Raw genomic sequence first — 22,032 nt, forward strand, 5'->3', positions numbered from 1 at the left:
CTGAAAACAGTTTTCTGGATTGTAGTCCATTTTGGTATGCTTTCAGTAATGCATGCACCTTCATGTGCTCTTTCCTCTGAGCTGTGTATGTTTAATTGGAGATCTGCATTGCAGACCTGGTGAAGGTATGGACTGTGGAAGCATTTCTTCCCCTGTTACTAGGTGCGTTGTGCAGGTTGCTTTGTTGTTTGTCGAAAAAGAACGGATCAAGGGAAAGTACCACTTTGTGACATGAGAGGAGGATGAGTGGACTTGTAAAATGCATGCATGAAGGTGGTACCCAAGGAAGGTGGTGGCAGTTTTATTTGGGGGAATAAACCAGGTAGCAAAGTGCATTACCTTGTAGGGCAGCCCTTCCATAGCCTTACAACATGCCACTAATGGAAACGGGGAAATGTGTGCCTGAGAGTGTGGACAAGATGGTGAACATTACACAAGCCAGGAGAGGCTGCAGCAGTTGGCTTTTGCTTAAGCCTCCTGGGAAGACAAGACTCTCCCTCCTCTTGACTAAATTAACTGAATGCAAAATCCTTTTGCAGTTTGGCCTCAGTTTTCAGCCACCGATGTAAGCTGAGGACGAAGGGGGAAGTGCATGGAGGAGGAGGAGAGAGAAACCGGGACGCTTTAAAAGCAGCTGAAAAAGTGGGTCGGCAGAGGATTAATTGTGACTGTCCCTGTTGAATTGGGACAGTTGGGATGCTCTTCCTGGTGAGCATCCTGACAGTGTCCAGGGAGGCAGAGCAGGATCCCTTTAACTTAGTGGTTCCGAATCTGTGGGTCACAACCCCTTTGGGGGTCAAACGATCCCTTTACAGGGGTCACCTAAGATCATCGGAAAACACATATTTGCGATGGTCTTAGGAACCAAGACACTAGTCTTTTATTCGGGGGGTCACCACAACATGAGGAACTCTATTAAGAGGTGCCGGCATTAGGAAGGTTGAGGACCACTGCTTTAACTGGAGGCATTTTGCAGGAAACTCCTTCCCCAGGCCCTACAGGGTTTAGAGGCCCAAACGGAGACCTTGCGATGGCAGAGACGGCAACAACAAGAGGGTGTGAGACAGCCACACAGAGCAAAGATACACTGATGTATATAGAGAGAAACAGCGGACAACCACATGTGTAAGGCAGGGAAACAGCGACGCCTGAGGCGGCCCGGTGGGACGCCTCCTCAGTTCCTCCTCTGCGGCAGCAGCAAGTGCCCAAAGGCAAGCGACCCGGGCGGGGAGCACACACACGTCATTCACCCCGGGTGGGACTCTGAATAATATTTAATAGTGCTCACTGCTTCCTGTCCTTTGGCTTCGCTGTCTTTCCACGGGGAGACTTGGCCCCACTGGTGGAGCCGCTCAAGAGTCTGAGGTTGGGGGGGCGCGGCGTGGGGCTGGCCTTGGGTCATGGGCACGGAGTCATGGTGTAGAGGGAATGCACTTGCTTGGAGAGGCTGGAAGAGCCACCACCGCTCAGTGCCGCTGCCCGGGCCGGCACCTTGTCCCCCAGCCGCTTGCTGGTCACGTAGGCGCTGGTGGAAAAGCCCGAGCCGGGCTTACGGAAGTTGGGCAGGTGGTGGAAGGGCTGCAGGGTGGTCAGCAGGCTGGGCCGGTACAAGGAGAGCCGTGGGGGGCGCTCTGTCTTCCGCGGGGAGGGGAGTTGGAGGATGCAGTTGGTGGTCACGGGGGACTCGGGACTCCTCTTCTCCACCACCTTGCTCCGGGCGGCGAAGGCTCCCGTGGCTGAGGAGGCGCGCACCGGGGTGGTCGCCGAGAGTGGCTTGGCTTCCTTGGCTGGGCCTTCAGAGGCCTTCACTGTGCTGTCCAGGCCAGGGAGTTGCGACTTGGAGCTTCCCGTCTCACCTACAAAGGAGACACAGGGCCATTGACTCAGAGTGGCTAAGAGATAGAATCACAGAGTTGGAAGTGACCAAAAGGGCTGTCCAGTCCAACATCATCAAAGAGATAGTGACAAGTGGCCTTATGAGGAAAGACTTGGGGAGGTGGGGGTGTTTAACCTGGAAAAGTGATGGTTAAGAGGGGATATGATAGCCCTGTTTAAGTATTTGGAAAGGATGTCATGTTGAGGAGGAAGCAAGCTTGTTTTCTGCTGATCCAGAGAATAAGAGCAATGGATTCAAACTAAAGGAATTCCTACTAAACAGGAGGAACTTCCTGACAGTAAGAGCTGTTTTTGACAGTGGAGTCCACTCTCTCAGATATTTTGGTGAAGTCTCTTTCTTTGGAGGTTTTTAAGCAGAGGCTGGATGGCCATCTGTCAATGGGGATGCTTTGATTGAGAGTTCCTGCATGGCAGAAAGGGGTTGGACTGGATAGCCCTTGTGGTCTCTTCCAACTCTGTGATTCTATGATCTACAAACCTCAGACCATCCAGCCTCTATTTAAAAACTACCAAAAAGGAGACTCCACCAGACTCCAAGGTAGCATCTTCCATTGTCCAACAGCTCTTACTGTCAGAAAGTTCCTCCTAATGTTGAGGTGGAATCTCCTTTCCTGGAGCTTGCATCCATTGCTCTGGGTCCTGTTCTCTGGAGCAGCAGAAAACAAGATTGCTGTATCCTCAATGTGACACCCCTTCAAACACTGTCTCTTCTCCAGGCTAAACCTACCCAGCTCCCTCAGTCACTCTTCATAGGCCATGGTTTCCAGATGGTGGGAGTTGGGTTGGGGGTTTGGAAGGGACCTCAAGGATCACCAACCCCCTTCTGCCATGCACCAATACACTGCTAAATTACTCCCAAGAGATGGCCACCCAGCCTCTTTAAAGGTGTCTAGATGAGAGTCCAATCAACCTGTTCCACTGTCAAACAGCCCATAAAGTACTTTTTAAATTTAAATAGAACAACTTTTTGTGTAGTCTGAATCCATTGATTCATGTTTTAGTCCCTAAATTTTATCTTATACGCAAAGACCAACTAGTCCCAACACCCTTCAGCCATGCAAACTTCCTTTGTGTTATCTTGTTTGTATATATGACAGTTTGTATATCTGTGTCTTTTAAATGTGTATTATACAATAAAATTAAAAAAAACCTCCTTCAGTCAAAGCCTGAAGAACCCTAGGAGAAGGTCACTGTAATTCATGTTTAGACAGCCAGCATGGTATTGTGGTTGGAGGGATGGAGGTGGACCCCTCTCAACCACTTGGGGAAGTCACACTCCCTAAGAAGGTGGTGGCAGCAAACTTCCTCTGACAAAACCTGACCAAGAAAGCTCTGTGAGAGGCAGCACGGGGTCTCTTCCTTTGCCTTGGTGCACTGAGGCTCCTCTGGTGGTCATGGGAGCGTTCCCTGCTATTTGTCTGTTTCCATCTTTGTGGTTTGTTCCCCAAAGAGGACTCAGGATGGGCTGCAGTGGTGTCCATACCTTGTGTCACCTGCGACTTCTCCTGGCTCATTTTGCACTCTGGATGGACCCCCATGGAGCTCATCACCCGGTGGAAGATTGCCGACGTGGCTGGCAGCATCCAGCGGTGCGTGGCCACTTGCTGCAGCCCCAGGCGGGACGCCGGCTTCAGCTGGAGCAAGCCCTCAATGAGGTTCTGACATTCTGGAGTGGAAAGAAGAGCAGGTGAGGGCAGAAACCGACTGGGAGGACCTTTGGTCAGGCAAAAGGGGCCAAAGGTTCTTGCTCCATCCTTCCCTGCCCCCACTTTGCCATCCCAAAAACTACACCCCTGGACCCCAGAAAGGACTGCCACTCCAAACAGCCACCCTTGCCTGCCCTCCCTGCTTCCTTGGCTCAGGTGCTCCATGGGTTTGGGGAAACAGGTGTTGGGCACAGAGTTGCAGGAGGAGCACAGCTGGGCCCATTGCAACCCTCCTTGCCCACCTCTCCCATGATGACCGCTGCGGCAGAGCAGGTGTTTCGTCCGTACCTGGAGAGACCGGCTGCCGGAATGCAAGTCCCTGCTTGATCACATGGATCATCTTGTGCGGCTGGCGCTCCTTGAAGGGGAGCTTCCCTGTCACCATGGCATAGAGGATCACCCCACTGCGCAAGGGAGGAAAGATGGGGAAGACCAGGTCAGTCACTGGGAGGGGCTTCTCTAGGGTTGCCATGTTCCATTTACCCAAACCCAGGTACAGTCGGCCCTTCTTATACACGGATTTTTAATACACGGATTCAAGCATACACGGTTCCAAAAAAGGATAAATTTACCTTGATTTTCCATTTTTTATAAGGGACACTATTTTGCTATGTCATTATATTTAATGGGACTTGAGCATACACGGATTTTGTTATACACGGGGGATCTTGGAACCAAACCCCAGCGTATAACAAGGGTCCACTGTATATACTTTGCATGTTGTGGAAATTATTCCAAATGTGCAAATTACTCTAGTTTGTATTCCAATTGTTTTTTGTGGGTTTTTCGGGCTATGTGGCCATGTTCTAGTAGAGTTTGTTACTGATGATGTTTCGCCAGCATCTATGGCTGGCATCCTCAGAGAATGCTGGCATGGAAGAGAGTGAGGTATATATATATTGTGTGACCCTGGATTAGGAGGAGTGGTTTCCATGTTAATCTGTGTATTGTTCTGTTGTTGAATGGCAAGGCCTCAAGATGGGAGGATATGCAAAGAGGATTTGTGTCTAATCACTCCTCCCGACCCAGGGTCACACAGTACAGCCGGCCTTCTGTTTTCGCGGGGCTCCATTTTGGACCTCCCCCTTCCCCCGTGAAAACGGAGACTCACCTATAATCGTGCCCATGAGTGTGTGGGGGGTGTACACCATGGGGGCACACCCCATTAAAAATAACGGAGGTTGCCTCTCTGTGAACATTCAAGTCCTCAAGAAAGGAGGGGCAACCATACAGTACTATAGGTCGACCCAGATTTTTTGGGTCAATTTTTTTACTAAAATTTCTAGACTTATACATGGGTTCTGTCTAGGAACCTCTGGGTCCTCCAGCGCAACTCTGCCAGAGGCAGACCATATACTTGTTCAAGAAGGTAGATGTTTCTAGAGAAAACACTTCTCTAGGCATTTGTAGGTCCTCCAGCATGATTCTACAGAGCTGCCCTGGAGGACCTGGAGATTCCTAGAGAGGTGTTCTCTTGGGTAAAAAGAATAGTGTTTTTCTTTTGCAGTTTCCCCCCCATTTGTGGGGGTCCTACACTCCTAACCCCACAGAATGTGGGGGGACCACTGTAGATCCATTTTCTTTGCCCTTTGGAAAATCCTGGTGGGCACCCCATTGCCCCTTCCCCATTACAGCTTCCTCTGCTCCCATCCCTGCTCTCCCTTTCCCAAATTGTACTACTCACAGGCTCCATAGGTCAGCCAGCTCCCCGTTGTACTTCTTGCTCATGAGAATCTCTGGGGCGGTGTAGGCCACGGAGCCACAGAATGTGCTCATCAGGGAGTTCTTCAGGGAATAGCGGTTGGCAAACCCAAAATCTGCAAGAAAGACGCGGCTGGTTAGTGTCTCATGCGGAGTGGAGGAGATGCTGACCTCTCCATGCCAAACTGACCACGGAGGAAATGTGTCCTTTAGCTACTAAACCCATTTGTTAACTAGCCACGCTCCTCTGGGAACTGTGTCTGCCAAGGAAAGGAAAGCAATTGTGCAAAGTGCAGGAGCAAAACCTGTTTTAAAAAAGTGCAATTTATCAAAAGAAATTTGAAGAAGCCTTTTCTTCCACATTACTGTATTTGCCTTGCATCTGCTGGAGCATGCATGCTTTTGCTAAGCACTTTCATGTTAGAAACAGATGTACCATTTCCCTTGGAAAGTCATAGAGCCACATTGGGATTAGAAATTCCAGCAACTTTCACTGTATGTCTGTCCCTTGAATGTCTGGCTCCAGAGTTCATTGTGTTTGGGGCAAAATAATACAAACATATAGCCATGTTAGTCTGTAGAATAAGTATGTAGAGAGATCTTGCAGCACCTTTGAGACTGAGTGAAATAATTAAATTAGCAGCAGTCTTCAGTCTGCTTCCTAAGATGCATTTGGTGGAGTGGAAGCCAGGGACAGACCTATGGATGCCATAGGTATGTGAGAATGCCAATTCAAATCCGAAATCCTTTGGGTATGGAAATGAAGTGGATTTTGAATTTGAATTGACATCCTCACATACCAATGACATATATAGGTCTGTCCCTAGTTTCCATTCCACTAAATCCATTGAGGAAGCAGACTGAAGTCTAGTAAAGCTCCTGCTGCCAAATAATAATAATAATAATAATAATACAGTATGCATCTGAGGAAATAGACTGAAGTCTAGGAAAGCTCATGCTGCCAACTTCTTTGTTTCAGTGAGTCTCAAAGGTGCTACAAGATCTCTCTACTTATTGAAATTAATGGGATTAATCTTGAATGCCACAGTGATTTCAAAGGGTCTACTTGAAGCATTACAAAGATCTCATTTAGTGTAACTAGTCTGTCCCAACTTGAAATTATAAAATATTAATATGGGTGGAGGGGAAAACTAATATGTTCTGGTCCTGAAAACATTTTCCAGACGTGCTCCATCGTTAAATATCAGAACTGGGGCCATTTGTGCCATATGCAAAAGGACCGTGTGGCATCGTTAAGCAAAGGCCCTTGCCCCCCCCCCCCCCCATTTCCATACCCAATGGCTATGTCTTTGTCCACAAATGACCATCGTCAAAACTGGATTTGCTATTTCTTTTCCATACACAAAGGATTTCAATTTGAATTGAAATTCTCACATACCAATAGCAGATATGTGTCTGTCCCTAGAATCATAGAATCATAAGAGTTGGAAGAGACCCCAAGGGCCATCTAGTCCAACCCCCTTCTGCCATGTAGGAACTCTAAATCAAGGCATAACCAACAGATTTATTTAAAGACCTCCAAGGAAGAAGACTCCACTAAAAACCGTGATGAAACAAATGATTCCAACTGGAGTGCTAGAAGATAGTGTAGAATAGCTAAAAGGATAAATGAATGGTCAGAGAGCGAGTCTGACCTCTCCCTATAAACCAACATGAATAAACTGAGTCTGTCATACTTTGGACATATCTTGAGATGAAGTGACTCAGTGGAAAGGATGACCATGCTCAGCAAAGTTGAAGGCAGTAGGAGAAGAGGAAGGCCGCACTGCAGGTGGGTTGACCCCAACAAAGAAGCCATAGGTGCTGCCCTGAGTTTGCCAGACCTGAGCAGGTCTTTTGGCAAGCAGGGCTCATGAAAGTCTTTCTCATGTGCAGGGTTGCCATAAGCCAAAGTTGACTTGATGGCAAATATTGAGAGGATGCGATGTTCAGTAGTGTTAAAATCTTTTGTCAGGTGAGCCTCATTAAGGCAGCTCGCTGCCTGGCTTGGAAGCCTGCATCCATTATGTGCAAAGACATGTTATGCAAATACATGTTGCAGAAAGCATTTCTCTCTTCTCTCCAGGAAGGAAATCCACTTACCTGTCAGCTTAATGAAGCCACGTTCATCTAGCAAAATGTTCTCGCATTTCAAGTCCCTGGGGAAAACAAAAACAGTAAGAGCAGGTGAATTGCACCTGTTGGTTAGCAGCCAAATGTTCCCACCTTCTCTGGGGAGGCAGCAGCATTTCATGGTCACTATGCTCAGGTGGGCCAGCTGGCCCACCTGACCCTGCAGAGATATTGTATTGCATTGCATTGTACTGTATTGTATTGTACTGACCTCTTAGCAAAGGCCAAGAAAAGGCAGCACCAGCCAGGCAAGTGAGGCTTGCTTCGGTGCATCCAAAGCCTGTGTGTGGAATTAACCCCACAAACATGCACCCACTGCTTTTGGATGTGTAGCAATTTAGTGTGACGGCAATATTTACGTATTGTTTTTAAATGCATAAAAATATTTCCCACCCTTTATTGTGGGATTTCAAGGTGGTGCACAGATAAAATGAATCACAATTTAAAACCATAGAGTCATAGAGTTGGAAGAGACCCCAAGGGCCATCCAGTCCATCCCCCATTCTGCCATGCAGGAAATCACAATCAAAGCATCCCTGACCGATGGCCATCCAGCTTCTGTTTAAAAACCTCCAAAGAAGGAGACACTACCAAAATCTCTGATGGAGTGTGTTCCACTGTCAAACAGCTTTTACTCTCAGGAAGTTCCTCCTAATGTTGAGCTCGAATCTCTTTTCCTCTGGTTTGAATTCCCAGTCAGCTCAGGCAAAAGCAACCTGTGGCAGCATCTCCTGGCTTGTGTGTTCTACCTCATTAATAACTTTTGCCATCTTGACCACAGTCTGGTTAGGGTTAGCTTACATTTTGTAAACCAGTATAGAAATGTGCTTGCTATTGCTATGTTTCTTGGCCACAGGTGTCTTTGGTTTTCATATGTGAGGTGCTGGAATGTGTGCCATGCCCACCCTGTCCTCCTCTTCTCCACCAGCTCCCCTTCCCACCTGTGGACGATGCCGACATTGTGGCAGTGTGCCACGGCACTGACAATCTGGCGGAAGAGCCTCCGTGCCTCCTCTTCCTCCAGCCCCGGGAACTCCCTCCGGTCAGACGTGGCGTTGATGTGCTCCAGGAGATCCCCGCGGGACGCCAGCTCCAGGACCAGGTAGGTGCGCTTGCTGTTCCGGTACATCTCATAGAGTTGGATCTGTGGGGAGCCCAGAGGCCATGAAAAGAGGGGCAGAAGGAGGAGCAGGAGAAGGAGACCCCAAGGGCTGGCTGTCCCAGCGGGGCTAATGGTGGAGACCTGGTCCCAATAACTGCAACCAGCGGGGCTCCAAATCCACATGTGAACCTGGAGCGGATCCGATGGTCCAGCCGCACAGTCAAGAGCTTGGCCTGAACTGCTCTGAGGCTTAAGTTTTTTTGGTTTTAGCATTTAGCTATTCTTTTCCATGGCTTTCTTTACAGCCTGTTTTTCCCCCAAAGCTGGTGACTCACAAGATTTTTATAGAAACGACAAGTCAAAACACATGTGGCTAAAATCATATAAAAGCATTATGATTAAAACACATTGGACTGTCCACATTCTCAGAGAGCTCTGGTGCCACAATCAGCTACAAACCCCAGGATTCCACAGGATGGAGCCATGACAGTTAAAGCGCTGTGAAACTGCATTAATTCTGCAGTGTGGCAACAGCTTCTGTGTTTTCCTCTCTCCCTTCTTTGGCTCACATTGCAGAGACTTTGCATCAGGGCTGATTGCTTTCTAGGCTGAGATCAAGCAGACTCTTGACTTTCCCTTGTTTAAACCTACCAGGACATGGCCATCAGATTGACTGATTGATTGACGGGATGACAGACTGATTAAAGTATACAACTGGCCCTCCACATTTGATTTTTGCGGATCCAAGTATTCACTTATTTGATTAATATGTTCTTTCTAGGAATCTCAAAGTCATCCAGCAAGACTACTGCAACTCTGTGGTCAATATCGGCTGGACCTATAGATATTGGCTGGACCTACAGATGTTTAGACTAGAGAAATAGTCTTCTAGGATTGTCTTGGTCTTCCAGTGCAATTCCTGGTGGACAATTGCCCTGGAAAATCCTAGAAAGAATATTTCTCTAGACATCTGTGGGTCCTCCAGATGCAGTTCTCTGGTCAGTGTCCAGCCGATATTGACCACAGAGTTGCACTAGAGGACCTAGAGATTTCGAGAGAGGTGTTTTCTCAGGTTAAAAAAGCCTTTTTTATTTGTGGTTTTCCACTTTCACGGGAGTCTTAGCCCCAGCGAATGTGGAGAGCCCACTGTATTTCTATCCACTCCTATGTTCTAAGTTCTCAGAGCAGCATACAGATAAAAATAAATTAAACTGTTTAACATTTAAACAAAAAACTGGAACAATTATGATGCTTGTTTTTAAAACTACAAACAAAGCTTGTTAACACAGTTTAAGAGATTAAATTGGGTTTGAAAAGTTAAACAGTTTAAAACCATTGGGGTCAAGCACTTAGGCCCCAAAGGCTTTAAGAGGTTCATAATGATGTTTTTGTAAAAGTGCTGCACCAGACAGACTGGTCAGCAATCCCCCCGTTTCCACAGACCCAAATCCAGTCTGAATCAAACACAGAGGCCTCATTCCCACTACGTTTGAAACCAGTTTGCAAACCAGTTTGAAGTGGTTTAAATGACCCTGGTTTGCACCTGAACCAAATCGCTGAAGCCGTTTGGCGAGGGGGCCCCTGTGCTAGATCCATTTGACACACGTCTTTTTGATGCTGTTTTTTCCCCTGCATCTTTTTTGATAAATCAACTCTGCCCAAATGTGAATGAGGCACGGATCGGAATCAGTTTAAATTTGCCCTTTGACCGGCTGAAGTGGGTCCTCTTTGAATCAATTAATTTGTCAATGTGAACGACAAGTGGGCTGTTTTACAGGAAGAAAATGCAATCGCAGCAAATGTAGTGTGAACCATGCTAAGCTGTTGAATCGATCCATCGATTCGGATCGCAAACTGATTTATTTGTAAATGGGAATGAGGCCAGAGAGTGTTTGCTTTCTGCAGCCCTGGGTGCGGATTATGGGTTGACCTTCAGGGAAGGGGAAAGGATGTGAGAAGCAGGCTGTTTCCCTTCAATTTCAGGGCTCCATCTGCACTTCCTCAACACCAAGGGTTTGTTTGTTTGTTTGTTTGTTTGTTTTATATCCTGCCTTTCTCCTGATACAGGGATTCAAGGGGAACAAGGATGGAGGAAGCTACAGAAACTCACCACGTTTAAGTGCTTGTAGGTTACATTGAGGGAGTAGATTTCTCTGGGAAGGAACTTTTTGGTATATTCTACAGGTGCTTCTGCCGTGGAGATGATCTTGATAGCCACCTGGGAGGACAATGAAAGGACAGAGGGATTGAATGCGATGGATAAGAGGACTCATGTGCTCCTGATCTTGTGAGCACCTGGAATAACACAGTGTCCAGTTCTGGGCCCCACAATTCAACAAGGATGTTGAGAAACTGGAGAAACTAAAACGGGCCAGTCCTGGTTAGGACTGGGATGGGAGATGGCCAAGGAATACCAGGTGCCGTTGGCTGTATTTCAAGGAAGGAGATGTCAAAACCACTTCTTGAGTAGTCCTCGCCTAAGAAAATCCTATGGGAATACCCACGTTAACTGGTGATTAACACAAACACTTTGATACTCTACACAAAAAAGGCAAAAATGGCCAATATGATAGAAGTGTAGTCTCTAGATCAAGGGAAGTAATGGTCCACTCTATTCTGCTTTGCTCAGGCCTCACCTAGAATAACCCCATGTCCAGCTCTGGGCAAAACAATTCAAGAAGGACATTGAGAAACTGGAGCATGTCCAGAGGAGGGTAACCAAAATGGTGAAGGGTCTGGAAAGCATATCCTAGGAGGAGAGACTCAAGGAGAAGAGACAGTTAAGAGGTGATATGATAGCCCTGTTTAAGTATTTGACACTAAGGATGGAGCAAGCTTCTTTTCTACTGTGCAGAGAATAGGACCTGGAACAATGGGCGTAAGCTACAGGAAAAGAGATTCAACCTAAACATTAGTATGAACTTCCTGACAGTAAAGGCTGTTCGACAGTGGAACACATTTCCTTGGAGTATAATGGAGTCTCCTTCCTTTGAGGTCTTTAAACAGAGGCTGGATGGCCACCTGTCAGGGATGCTTTGATTGGGAGTTCCTGCATGGCAGAATGGGGTTGGACTAGATGGCCATTCTTGGGGTCTCTTCCAATTCCACAATTCTATGATTCTATGATTTTGGCCTGTCTCCTAGCATGCCCTCCCAGAAAGGAGACCAAGAAAACCTGGCAAGAGGGCTTCCTCTGAGTATTGCCGACGCTGGCATGTGTTCTCTGGATATGTGCAAAGCACAGAATCACAAGAATAGACAGGAACATAGAGGGCCGTAGAGTCCAGCCCTGTGATGGCGGTGCAGGAAATCCACAGCTAAAGCACCTCTGACCCCTTGCCATCCAGCCTCTGCTCAAAACTCTGCAGTGGTGACAGGTCCAGTGCCAAGGCTGGGCCTCCCTTGTTCTGGGTCTCACCATGGAGTGCCGCTTGCTCCGGAGATCTGAGGCCAGCTTGTAGTTATGCATCATCTTCTCTTGGGTGGCGTAACCCAGGTAGACCTTGGAGAAAGCGCCCGAGCCTATCTTCTTGGAGGAGAGCAGGTAGCCGTTCTCCTTGCTTTCCCGAACCTGCTCCAGGAACGTCCTCCTGTCCGCCTCGCGCTTCGTGAAGCTCTTCATAGCAGCAAAGCCCACCACACGAAAGAGAGGGCGGCCGAGGGGCTCCGCTGAGGTGGGCAAAAGAGCAGCAGCAGTTGCAAGTGCGCTGGGGCCGGGGATGAACGCCGAAGGAACCCGGGTCCAGACAAACACATCAGCTCTACAAAGGAAGGGAAAGCACCAAGTGAGGGTCACTCTCTCTGTCTCTCTCAGCACGGCACCTGTCTCATCTTTCGCATTGGCCACTGATGCCAGGGGCCAGGCATAGGGAATGGCGAGACCGGAGGGTTCCTTGTTGCTCTTTGGATGGAGGAGTTTCCACAGTGACGGCCCGGTGGAACCAGCATTCCGAAGCCACTGTTCTAGAACCGAAGCATAACAAGCAGTTTTAGAACCTCTGGCCTGGGGGAGAGCGGACACCATTCAGGACCTCATCTGACCAGCACTGCCACTCACCCACGGTCAGCAGCACAAGCACCGTGGGCGAAACACCTGCAAAAATTGCTTTGCAAGAAGAGGTATGTCCAGGTAGAGCATCCTAGAAGTCTAGCAGGTTGGTTGCCTTATCCATCCATCCATCTATCCATCCTCTTATCCACCTTTCATCCCTCTAATCAAACATTTATATGGGTTTAAAATACTAAACATTAATTCCAACATTCTACAAGAATAGAAGAACCACTAAATGAATTAAATATTTCTAGAACAGGCTGAAACTCCTTGTTGTTGTTGTTAAACTGCCTTCAAGTTGAACTCGGCTCATGGCGACCCGGTGGATGAGGCATCCCCAAGACTCCCCATCTTCCACTACTTTTCTTAGTTCTTGCAAATTCATACCCGTGGCCTCCTTAATGGAGTTCATCCATCTAGCCTGTGGTCTTCCTCTCTTTCTCCTTCCCTCTGCTTTTCCTAGCATTATTGTCTTTTCCAATGAGTCCCCATTTGAATGTAAATTTGGGTGAATCATTAGGCTTCAAATACATTAACTAAAACACACACCATGTTTTAACTTGGTGCAGTAAGAAAGCCAAGGTTGGTACCAGATGGACATAGAGTCATAGTCATAGAGTTGGAAGAGACAAGGGCCACCCAGTCCAAGCCCCTTCTGCCATGCAGGAGTTCATAATCAAAGCACTGCTGACAGATGGCCATCCAGCCTCTGTTTAAAGACCTCCAAAGAAGGAAACTCCACTACTCTCCATTGAGGGATTGTCTTCCACTGTCAAACATATTTGGGTGGAATCTCTTTTCCTGTAACTTGCATCTGTTGTTCTATCTCCTGTTCTCTGGAGCAGCAGAAAACAAGTTTGCTCCATCCTCAACATGACATCCTTTCCAAATACTTAAACAGGGCTATCATATCACCTCTTATAACTGTCTCTTCTCCAGGCTAAACATACCCAGCTCCCTAAGTCTCTCCTCATAAGGCTTTATGGTTTTCAGACCTTTCACCATTTCGATGGCCTGCCTCTGGACATGCTCCAACTTGTCCACATCTAACCTAAGCTGCTCTGATAGCCTTGGCTGAAGAGTGGGGTATAAATAAATAAGGATTATTATTATTATTATTATTATTATTATTATCATCATCATCATCATCATCATCATCATCATCATCATTATTATTTGCAATTCTGTACAGGGATCATTTGTGATGGTGGTTGTCATCATGTGTCATCCAGTCCATTTCAGCTAATAATAATAATAATAATAATAATTAAAATAATAATAATAATAGGATTTATTTATATGCCGCCCAATCACTGGGAATCCGGGCGGCTTACAACAGAGGGGATAATAGACGGTTCCCTGCCCTCAGGCTTACAATCTGAAAAGACAGGACATAAAAGGAGAAGGTAATGGTGAGGGGGGGGATCAGGTCCAGCATTCTTCTCTCCTTCTGAGGCCTGGACCAAGGCAGATGGACTGGAGGGAGGGCTCTTCTTCTTCAGGCTAGCCCTGGTGGAGCTGGGCCTGCCTAGTCAACTCCCTCGCAGGCCGAAAGATGACAGGTATGGAGGGAGGACAGTTATGGTGACTCTATGATTGGGAGACCTTCAAGACGGCCAGCGATTAACTGCATTGTTGAGGTACTGTTGTTATATGCTGTCAAACTGACTTTGAGTTCTGGAATGAATGAATGAATGAGATCCCGTTATTAACATCATTGCTCAGGTCTTGGAAATGTAGGGCTGTAGTTGGTGACTGGGAAGTTCTGTAGGTTTTGTGTGTATTGTTGTTTTATATGATGTGAAGTCAGCTCCAACCTACGGCACCCCTCTGAAGGAGAGACCTCCAAGCATCTCCCATCATCCACTGTCATGCTCAGGCCTTGCAAACTCAAGGAAGCAGCCATGGCTTCCTTGATGGAGTCCATCCCTCTGTAATGAAGCCTTCCTCTTCTCCTACTGTCTTCCGCTTTTTGCTAGCATATCCTCTTTTCCAGGGAGTTGTGCTTTTTCAATGACATTTCCAAAGTACGAGAGCAGCGCAGAGAGAGGATCCCGAAGTGAGAGGCTCTGTTCTTGCCAAGTTCTTCTGAGCAGCACCAGCAGATGGCACAGAGAGATGCCTTTTTCCTCCTGTCGGTCCCCAGCCTTCTTGCAGCATCCCTCCTGTCTGCTTCAACAGCAAGCCAAGTCAGGTCTGCAAGCCTCAGCCTTTCTTCCAGCCGGGAACCAGAAAAGAACAAGTGGACAATGACATCCGGGGGGCCTCTTGTTGCGGCTGAATTAGCATGGGAGTAAGCCACACCACATACGTACACACAGACACACACTCACAGCCTGAATGCAATCCAGTCTTATGCCCTTGCAGCAGAAGAAGCCCTCTCCTTCACCTCTGGCTCTGGCAGATGCTTTCCAGCAAGGAATTTGGCCTGCGGAGAAAGGAAACTCTACCGAAGAAGAGCAAGGACAGTGGCTGACATTGACCGAAGGGGCCGATGCTGGGGCAGATGTATTTTGTTGCCCATTTTACCACCTGGAAGCTGGCTTGCCTTCCCTTCTTTCCTGCTGGGTCTGATGCTGGCAACTGCGGCTCCTTTTCGTCCGGAGGTGGGTGAAAGAGAGTTGTATGCTTTTGCTTCAGGCAGCAATCTAACCGATGGGCATGCATTATATAGGTATTGATGTGTCTTCGTGTTGGACTGCAACCTCAGTCAGCACTGTTGGCATGTTTTTGATCCAAAGTCTAGACAGTGAAGTTTTGTTTCAGGAACACAGAAAGCTCTGTTGTATAGTTTACTGTAGGCTGCATAATTTTTATATATACATATAGAAGCTGTAGACACGACAACACACTAAGAATTTTAAGGAGGCTTTCAATCTTTGTTTTGATATTTATATCTCACATCCTGTGACAAAATGCTTTGTTCACTTTTGTTCCCTGGCGATAACCTGACCTGAGGGTCTCAAAGTAGCTTGACGAGATCCCTCATGCGGATCTGGCTTCCCAGCCAGAGAGGGACAGCAGCATCCGGAAACAGAGACCCGATAGAAGGACTGAAGTTCATGCTAGCAGAATCCAAATCATGAAAAGCAGGAGGAATTTTGGTTAAAACCATCAGGGTTTGGAAGCCCTTTTGCTTCTACTGTCTAGATTGAGGGAACTAACAGTACCACCTTATTTTGCTTTGTTCATGCCTCACCTGGAATAACGCTGTGTCCAGTTCTGGGCAAAACAATTCAAAAGGGACATGGAGAAACTGGAGCCATGTGTCCAAAGGAGGGAGACTAAAATGGTGAAGGGTCTGGAAACCATGAATCCCTATGAGGAGAGACTTAAGGAGCTGGGGATGTTTAGTCTGGAGAAGAGAAGGTTAAGAGGTGAAATGATAGCCCTGTTTAAATATTTGAAGGGATGACATATTGAGGAGGGAGCAAGCTTCTTTTCTGCTGCTTCAGAGAACAGGATCTGGAACAATGGATGCAAGCTCCAGGAAAAGAGATTCCAGGTCAACATTAGGAAGAACTTCCTGATGGTAAGAGCTATTCAACCATGAATGTGGTGCAGTCTCCTTTGGAGGCTGTTTATAAACAGAGGCTGGGTGGCCATGCATCACAGGAAGGGCTTGGATTGTGTATTTCTGCATGCCAGAATGGGACTGGACTGGATGGTCTTGGAGGTCCCTTCCAACTCTAGGATCCTATGTATTCTTGCATGGCAGAAGGGGATTGGATTGGATAGCCTTTGAAGTCTCTTCCAACTTTAGGATTCTATAATTTAAAGATCTAAAAGGGACTCTTTCCTTTTATGGGCTTCCTGACAAGCAGATCTTTAGGGTTACCTTTGGCCCTTCTGCCCTTGCTCTGTCCTCTTCAGAGAAGTGATGTGCCAAAGAGAGGAGAGCAAGGAAATGGAGGTAGAGAAAAAGGGGCTGGAGGTGGCTGTGTATTTCACCTGAAGAACTACTATAGCCCTCCTTCAGATGTTCAGGATGAGCAAGGTTGCTACATGGGGGGAAACAGGTACATCCGCCTTCCCCTTGGTATCTTTTATGGTTAGCTCAAGTTGAATAAAGCCATAGACGCCATGGCCTCCAAATGTCCAGATCACTAGCCGAATTGAAAAGGCCTTCGTCTGTGCTCATCTGATGTGTCTCAGCCACTGTAGGGAGTCAGGCAGGACTATTTCCACAGGGCTGCAACTTCACATTGCACACTCTCCAATGAAAGTGGCTTTCAGAAGGATGAGGGGGAAGCCCAAGTCTTGAGCTGCTGAAGAAAAGGGAGAATATGTGGGGTGGATTAGGCACCTGAGAACACCAAGAAGAGAGTGTAATGGCCAGGGGTCTAAATGTCTCTCATGTCCTATCACTGTTTTAAGACCATAAATTGAGCTCTGCTGGATCAGGTCAAGCACTTTGACCCCCATTATGGCTGGGAGGTGCTAAAACTCCCCAGATGTGTCCACTTTTTCTGGTATTATGTGTTGCTTGCTGCTTTCTGGGCTTTTCCTGTTTCTTTGGCACCTTTCTGGTTTTTTCAATATATGGGGCAGCCATTCCTGCAAGTATGGAGCTGCAGGAGAACCTAATATAGAATCATAGAGTTGGAAGAGACTCCAGGGGCCATCCAGTCCAACCCCATTCTGCCATGTAAGAACTCTCCATCAAAGACTCCCATGACAACATCCCTATTGTCATCGTGTTATTACCCCTCCTTTCTTGTTTGGCCTATTTCTCTTTAAAAGGTTATACCTCCCTATTACTACATTCCAAGCATGAGACTCATCCCACCATGTTTCAGTGATGCCTATTATATTTGCTGTGTTGGTGCTTTGTTGTGCTTTTCAGGCTCTCTTCTTAATAACCACTGGTTATTTTGCTGTCCGTCATTTTGCACTCGTTTTCACTTCTGCCAGGTATTGTTAATACCTTTATTGAGCAATTGCTCACAGTGACCCCAAAGTCTCTTTCCTGGTCAGCCCTGGTAGCTTAGACTGCACTGGTCACTGTGTCTCTGTTGCCAGGTCTTTCTGCTCTACTGCCCATCATTCGTTGTGCTGCAGTTGCTTGTGCTCAGTCTAAAAATGGAACTTCTCACACCCCAATGGAAAACCTATAGAAGTGTATAGTTGGACAATTGCAGTTCAGAGCTGACAGCACCTATGTCAATGAGGTTTGGCTAGCAGTGGACTCTGGTAACTTGGCTGAACAGCCAGCATGGCTACTCCTGGACATGTGTTCAGGAGCAAGTCTGGTTTCTCCATTCCTGAAATCCAAAGCCTCTGCTGTTTAATCTTGGGAGGCAGCCAAGGATGCTTGTGACAACCTTGTGGCTAAATAGACGGCATGTTCGGAGCCCTTGCGGAGGATGAGTCAGATGGGTGTCTCATCACGAGACCCATGACTTAATTCAGTGCTTCTCAAGCTGTCTGATGTGGCTGGCCAACACTCCCTGCGTGCCAGAGAATGGCCCTGTATTTCTGCCACAGGGGCGGTCAAGAGGTGATATGATAGCCCTGTATAAATATTTGAAGGGATGTCATAATGAGGAGGGAGCAAGCTTGTTTTCTGCTGCTCCAGAGAACAGGACCCGGAACAATGGATGCAAGCTACAGCAAAGGAGATTCCACCTAAACATTAGGAGGAACTTCCTGACAGTGAGGGCTGTTTGACGGTGGAAGATGCTGCCTTAGAGTGTAATGGAGTCTCCTTGGTGGTCTTTATTGGGAAAGACATACTTAGGATGCTTTGATTGAGAGTTCCTGCATGGCAGAATGGGGCTGGCCTGGATGGCCCTTGGGGTCCCTTTCAACTCTATGATTTATCATTCTATTCTATTCTTAGGTTATCAATTTATTCTTAACATATCCTATCATTCATGGCTTGGCAAAACAGGCCTGAACAGAACCGCTCTTTTGAGTTCAGCCTTTGATTATATTATCCATCAGTAGCTTCATAACACGTTATAAAAACAGAAACAAACTTGTCCTGGGGTTTAGAACCCCCAGACTATGGCAAATCCATGGCAGAAAGATTGCGAGTTCCTGCATGGCAGGGAGTTCGACTAGATGGCCCTTGTGGTCTCTTCCAACTCTATGATCCTATTGTCATATCCACTTAGTTTCCTGGGATCTCACCTTGGACCGTGGCTTGCTGGATTGAAAACTGGCGAGAGCTTGTCGTGAGTTGGGCCTCTGTCAGCAGGCAGATGGGTTCTAGAGTCCTTGTTGCTGGCACCATCAAGGATCAACAGTTTCCTGGTGGTGCAAAAAGAGATGTTTAGTATTAGTGACTTTGCTGGATGCCTTTTTAATTCGTCCGGCGAGACTTCATCTATACTACTGAATTAATGCACTTTGGCACCCCTTGCCATGGCTCAATGCTATGCAATTCTGGATTTGCAAATTTGGGATCTGTGAGCTATTCAGCTTCTCTGTCAGAGAGGCAAAACTACAAATCCCAGGGTTCATTAGGATGAGCCACGGCAGTTAAAGAGCCTATCCGACTGCATTATTCTGTAATGTGGCAGCAGCCTGAGAAAAAGCTATGAAGGCTGTGAAAAGCTGAACTAACCTCTGTCGCAACCTGATAACATGGTTCTCATAGCTGTGGGGCACCTTTACCACAATTACCATTTAGAGGCACTAGGGACCACATTGCAAACATAGGACGGCTAATGGAGCGAATGAGGGAATTCCGAAAGAAAACCAGCATGGTGCTTTTTTAGACTATAGCAAGGCCTTTGACAGCATAGATCACGAAAGGCTATGGAAGGCCCTTAAAGACATGATGGGAGTGCCAACACATCTTAGATGCAGAATCTGTAATTCTGGACAAGAGGCCATGATAAGAACTGAATTGTGGAGAAACAGAATGGTTCCCAACGTGGCAAAGGGGTCAGACAAGGCGTCCATCTTATGACCCAATTTATTTAACCTATATGCAGAACATATTGTAAGGAAAGCAGGCTTGGACACAAAGGAGGAGGAGTGAAATAGGAGGAAGGAAACATCACATGTAAGATACGCAGATGACAACCATAATCCTAGCAGAAAACCTCCCAGACCTGGAGCAACTACAGTGGCGACCGCGCCATACGCGGCCTTGAGCATACGCGCTCAAGCTGCAGGGCGTGCGTGGAGGCAGAAGGGCCGGCGCATTCCATCAATTGAATGGGCACGTGCGCCCGTGCGCGCCGCCGTGCACGAGCCCCATGGAAACAATGGGGCTCGAGCATAGGAAGAAGTGCAAAGGCAGTCTGACTGGCAGGGAACAGAAGAAAACCAAAAAATGACCAAGAGAACTTACACACATTCAGCCTAGAACAATGAAGAAATAGAAAGAGTAAAAGAATTACATTGATAGAAATGGGGTGCAGTCAGGAAATCAGAAGAAGATTAAGAATGGGAAGGACAGCTATGAAAGAACTAGAAAAGGTCCTACAATGCAAAGATACCAACTGAGCACAAAAGTCAGAATCATACCAGCTGTTGTAATTCCTATTACGGATGGGATGCAGAGGCTGACAGTTTAGAAAGAAGAGAGGAAGAAATGCATAAAGTTGAGACGATGTTGGGGCTGGAGAAGAGGACTGAGGGTCCCATGGATGGCCAAGAAGACAAACCAATGGTCCTGGAGCAGATCAAGCTGAATTAGTCCCTGGAAGAAGCCAGGATGACCAAAGAGAGAATTGTACTTAGGGCCAATACTTTGGAGACATCATGAGAGAAGGACTCATTGGAAAAGACAATGATGCTGGGAAAGATGGAGAAGGGGAGAAGAGGAAGCCAGATGCAAGATGGAGGTCACTATGGGTTTGTTTGTGTTTGCAGGGATTAAGCGGAGGACAGTTGAGGACAAGGGCTTGGAGATGTCTCCATCCATAGGGTCGCACATGAGTCGCAATCGACCCGAGGGCAGTCAACAAACAACATTTAGCAGCAACAGAGAGCCATTGTTATGGAAGCCACCTTAGGCCCTCGCCTGGAAGAAGCATGGCATAAATAAAGTGAAAATAAAATAGGGTAAACTATAAACCCAGGATTCAGCACTCTGGTCCGTTGAAACACACCGCAGAAATAATAACCCGTTTGAGACCCGCTTGGACTGCCCGGCTCAGGGCTAGGAATCCTGGGAATTGTAGTTGTTGGTGGCACACAGAGCTCTCTGTCCTCTGACAGAGAAAGCTCAATGACTCACAAACTACAGTTCCCAGAATTCCCTAGCATGGTGCCGGGAGGCTGCATCCACACTGGAGAAATAACCTGGTTGGTATCGCTTTCATTGCCTTTCAGTTGGCTCGGTGAGACTGATTGGGCCCAACAAACTCCAACTCCCAGAATTCCATAGCCTTGAACCAGGATGCTGAAAAGCAGTGCCAAACCGGATTATTTCTCCAGTGTGGATGCAGCATTAAAGTGGTCTCAACTGGATTATTTCAGTGGCACTTGTGATATAATTATGCAGCGTGGAAAGGTTACATGCGTTTTTTTAGTTATCTGAGGTAAAAAGTAGGATTGTGAGGCGATATAAGGGCTTTGGTGACCATTTGGCGAATCCGGGCCCTCAGTAAAGGAAGTGGAGGGTCCCTTAACCCGGAAGAGCCGCCATTTTGTGGGGCGAAAATCCCCTCATATTCTTTCCCTTTCAGGATGCTCGAGTCACCTCATGAATTGCCTCAGGGAAGAAGTGGAAAGCCCCAGAATAGAAATACGTATATGCTTGTGTGACTTGTGTGAAGGGAAACTTTTGCCTGCTTTTGAGGTTTTCTACGAGACGTTAATAGACGCGTGTCTGGGGGGGAAATGGGCGCGGCCGTCCCCACAAAACAGGCGGGGTCCAGCAACAGCCCACGCCCCCCACTCTTCTCACTATCACGAGACCAGCAGGAGGGAGATTTGGCTCCGCCCACAAGGCAGGGCGGAGCTTCGAAAAGTGGCTGCGCCTGCGCACTGAATTCTCTTTCGAAGAGGGCGGCTTTCATAGGAAAGGGGCGGAGTCAGGGAGGAAAGACCCATAGAGATAAAAAAGTGTAGAGCACCATGAGTGTGTGAGATGCAAAGAAAGGGGCTCGCACAGACTTTGCTCCAGGAAAGTGGGAGAATCCACTGCTTTATAGTGCATTGTCTATCTCCAAGCGGTGATGTGCAACATGATGGTTAGTGCCACCACTTTGCCTATTTGAAAACAACTCCCATTGGAAACTGGACTACCTCTCATGGCAAACCCTACAATGGGAACCAGATCCCTACCCTAATTGCAAACCAGACCCCTCCTGTGGAAACTAGGATGCGGGGAGCAGGGGGAGCTACACTTTAAAATATAATGATTAGCCTTTTTAGGTGTAACCCGGAAGTCACTTCCCATTCGGTGGCCGCACCTCTACTACTTTCGTCGCTCTATGCGGGGGAAAGGGCGGGCGGGAAAGGGTGGAGGGGGCGTGGCA

At 47.4% G+C, this 22,032-nt stretch overlaps 1 protein-coding gene across 4 annotated transcripts; it reads right to left on the minus strand.

Annotated features, from left to right (window-relative positions):
- Positions 1 to 887: 887 nt before the first annotated feature.
- LOC121929717 (testis-specific serine/threonine-protein kinase 5-like) lies at positions 888 to 21,380 on the minus strand. Of its 4 annotated transcripts, none has more exons than XM_042465569.1 (10): positions 21,252 to 21,380; positions 18,725 to 18,844; positions 11,957 to 12,299; positions 10,649 to 10,756; positions 8,378 to 8,580; positions 7,407 to 7,462; positions 5,287 to 5,419; positions 3,891 to 4,006; positions 3,380 to 3,562; positions 888 to 1,856 (listed from the first exon to the last, which is right to left on the minus strand). In XM_042465569.1, exons 1-10 carry the CDS (start codon positions 21,254 to 21,256, stop codon positions 1,399 to 1,401), a joined length of 1,725 nt encoding a protein of 574 aa, XP_042321503.1. In that variant the 5' UTR covers positions 21,257 to 21,380; the 3' UTR covers positions 888 to 1,398. The 4 variants fall into 4 exon arrangements, with proteins under 4 accessions (XP_042321503.1, XP_042321500.1, XP_042321501.1 ...); XM_042465566.1 differs by having other exon boundaries at positions 11,957 to 12,501; XM_042465567.1 differs by lacking the exon at positions 21,252 to 21,380 and adding an exon at positions 20,072 to 20,095 and having other exon boundaries at positions 11,957 to 12,501.
- Between the last annotated feature and the right edge of the window lie 652 nt (positions 21,381 to 22,032).

The sequence above is a fragment of the Sceloporus undulatus genome, chromosome 4, assembly GCF_019175285.1.
Source record: "Sceloporus undulatus isolate JIND9_A2432 ecotype Alabama chromosome 4, SceUnd_v1.1, whole genome shotgun sequence".
Classification (NCBI taxonomy): Eukaryota; Metazoa; Chordata; class Lepidosauria; order Squamata; family Phrynosomatidae; genus Sceloporus; species Sceloporus undulatus.

Excerpts from the sequence above, each read along its gene's own strand:
- LOC121929717 (XM_042465566.1), bottom strand. The coding sequence starts at position 18,827 with ATGGTGCCAGCAACAAGGACTCTAGAACCCATCTGCCTGCTGACAGAG. Across the intron at positions 5,420-7,406 it reads TGGCTTCATTAAGCTGACAG|ATTTTGGGTTTGCCAACCGC; the intron begins GTAAGTGGATTT and ends TCTTTCTTGCAG. Across the intron at positions 3,563-3,890 it reads CCGGCAGCCGGTCTCTCCAG|AATGTCAGAACCTCATTGAG; the intron begins GTACGGACGAAA and ends TTTCCACTCCAG.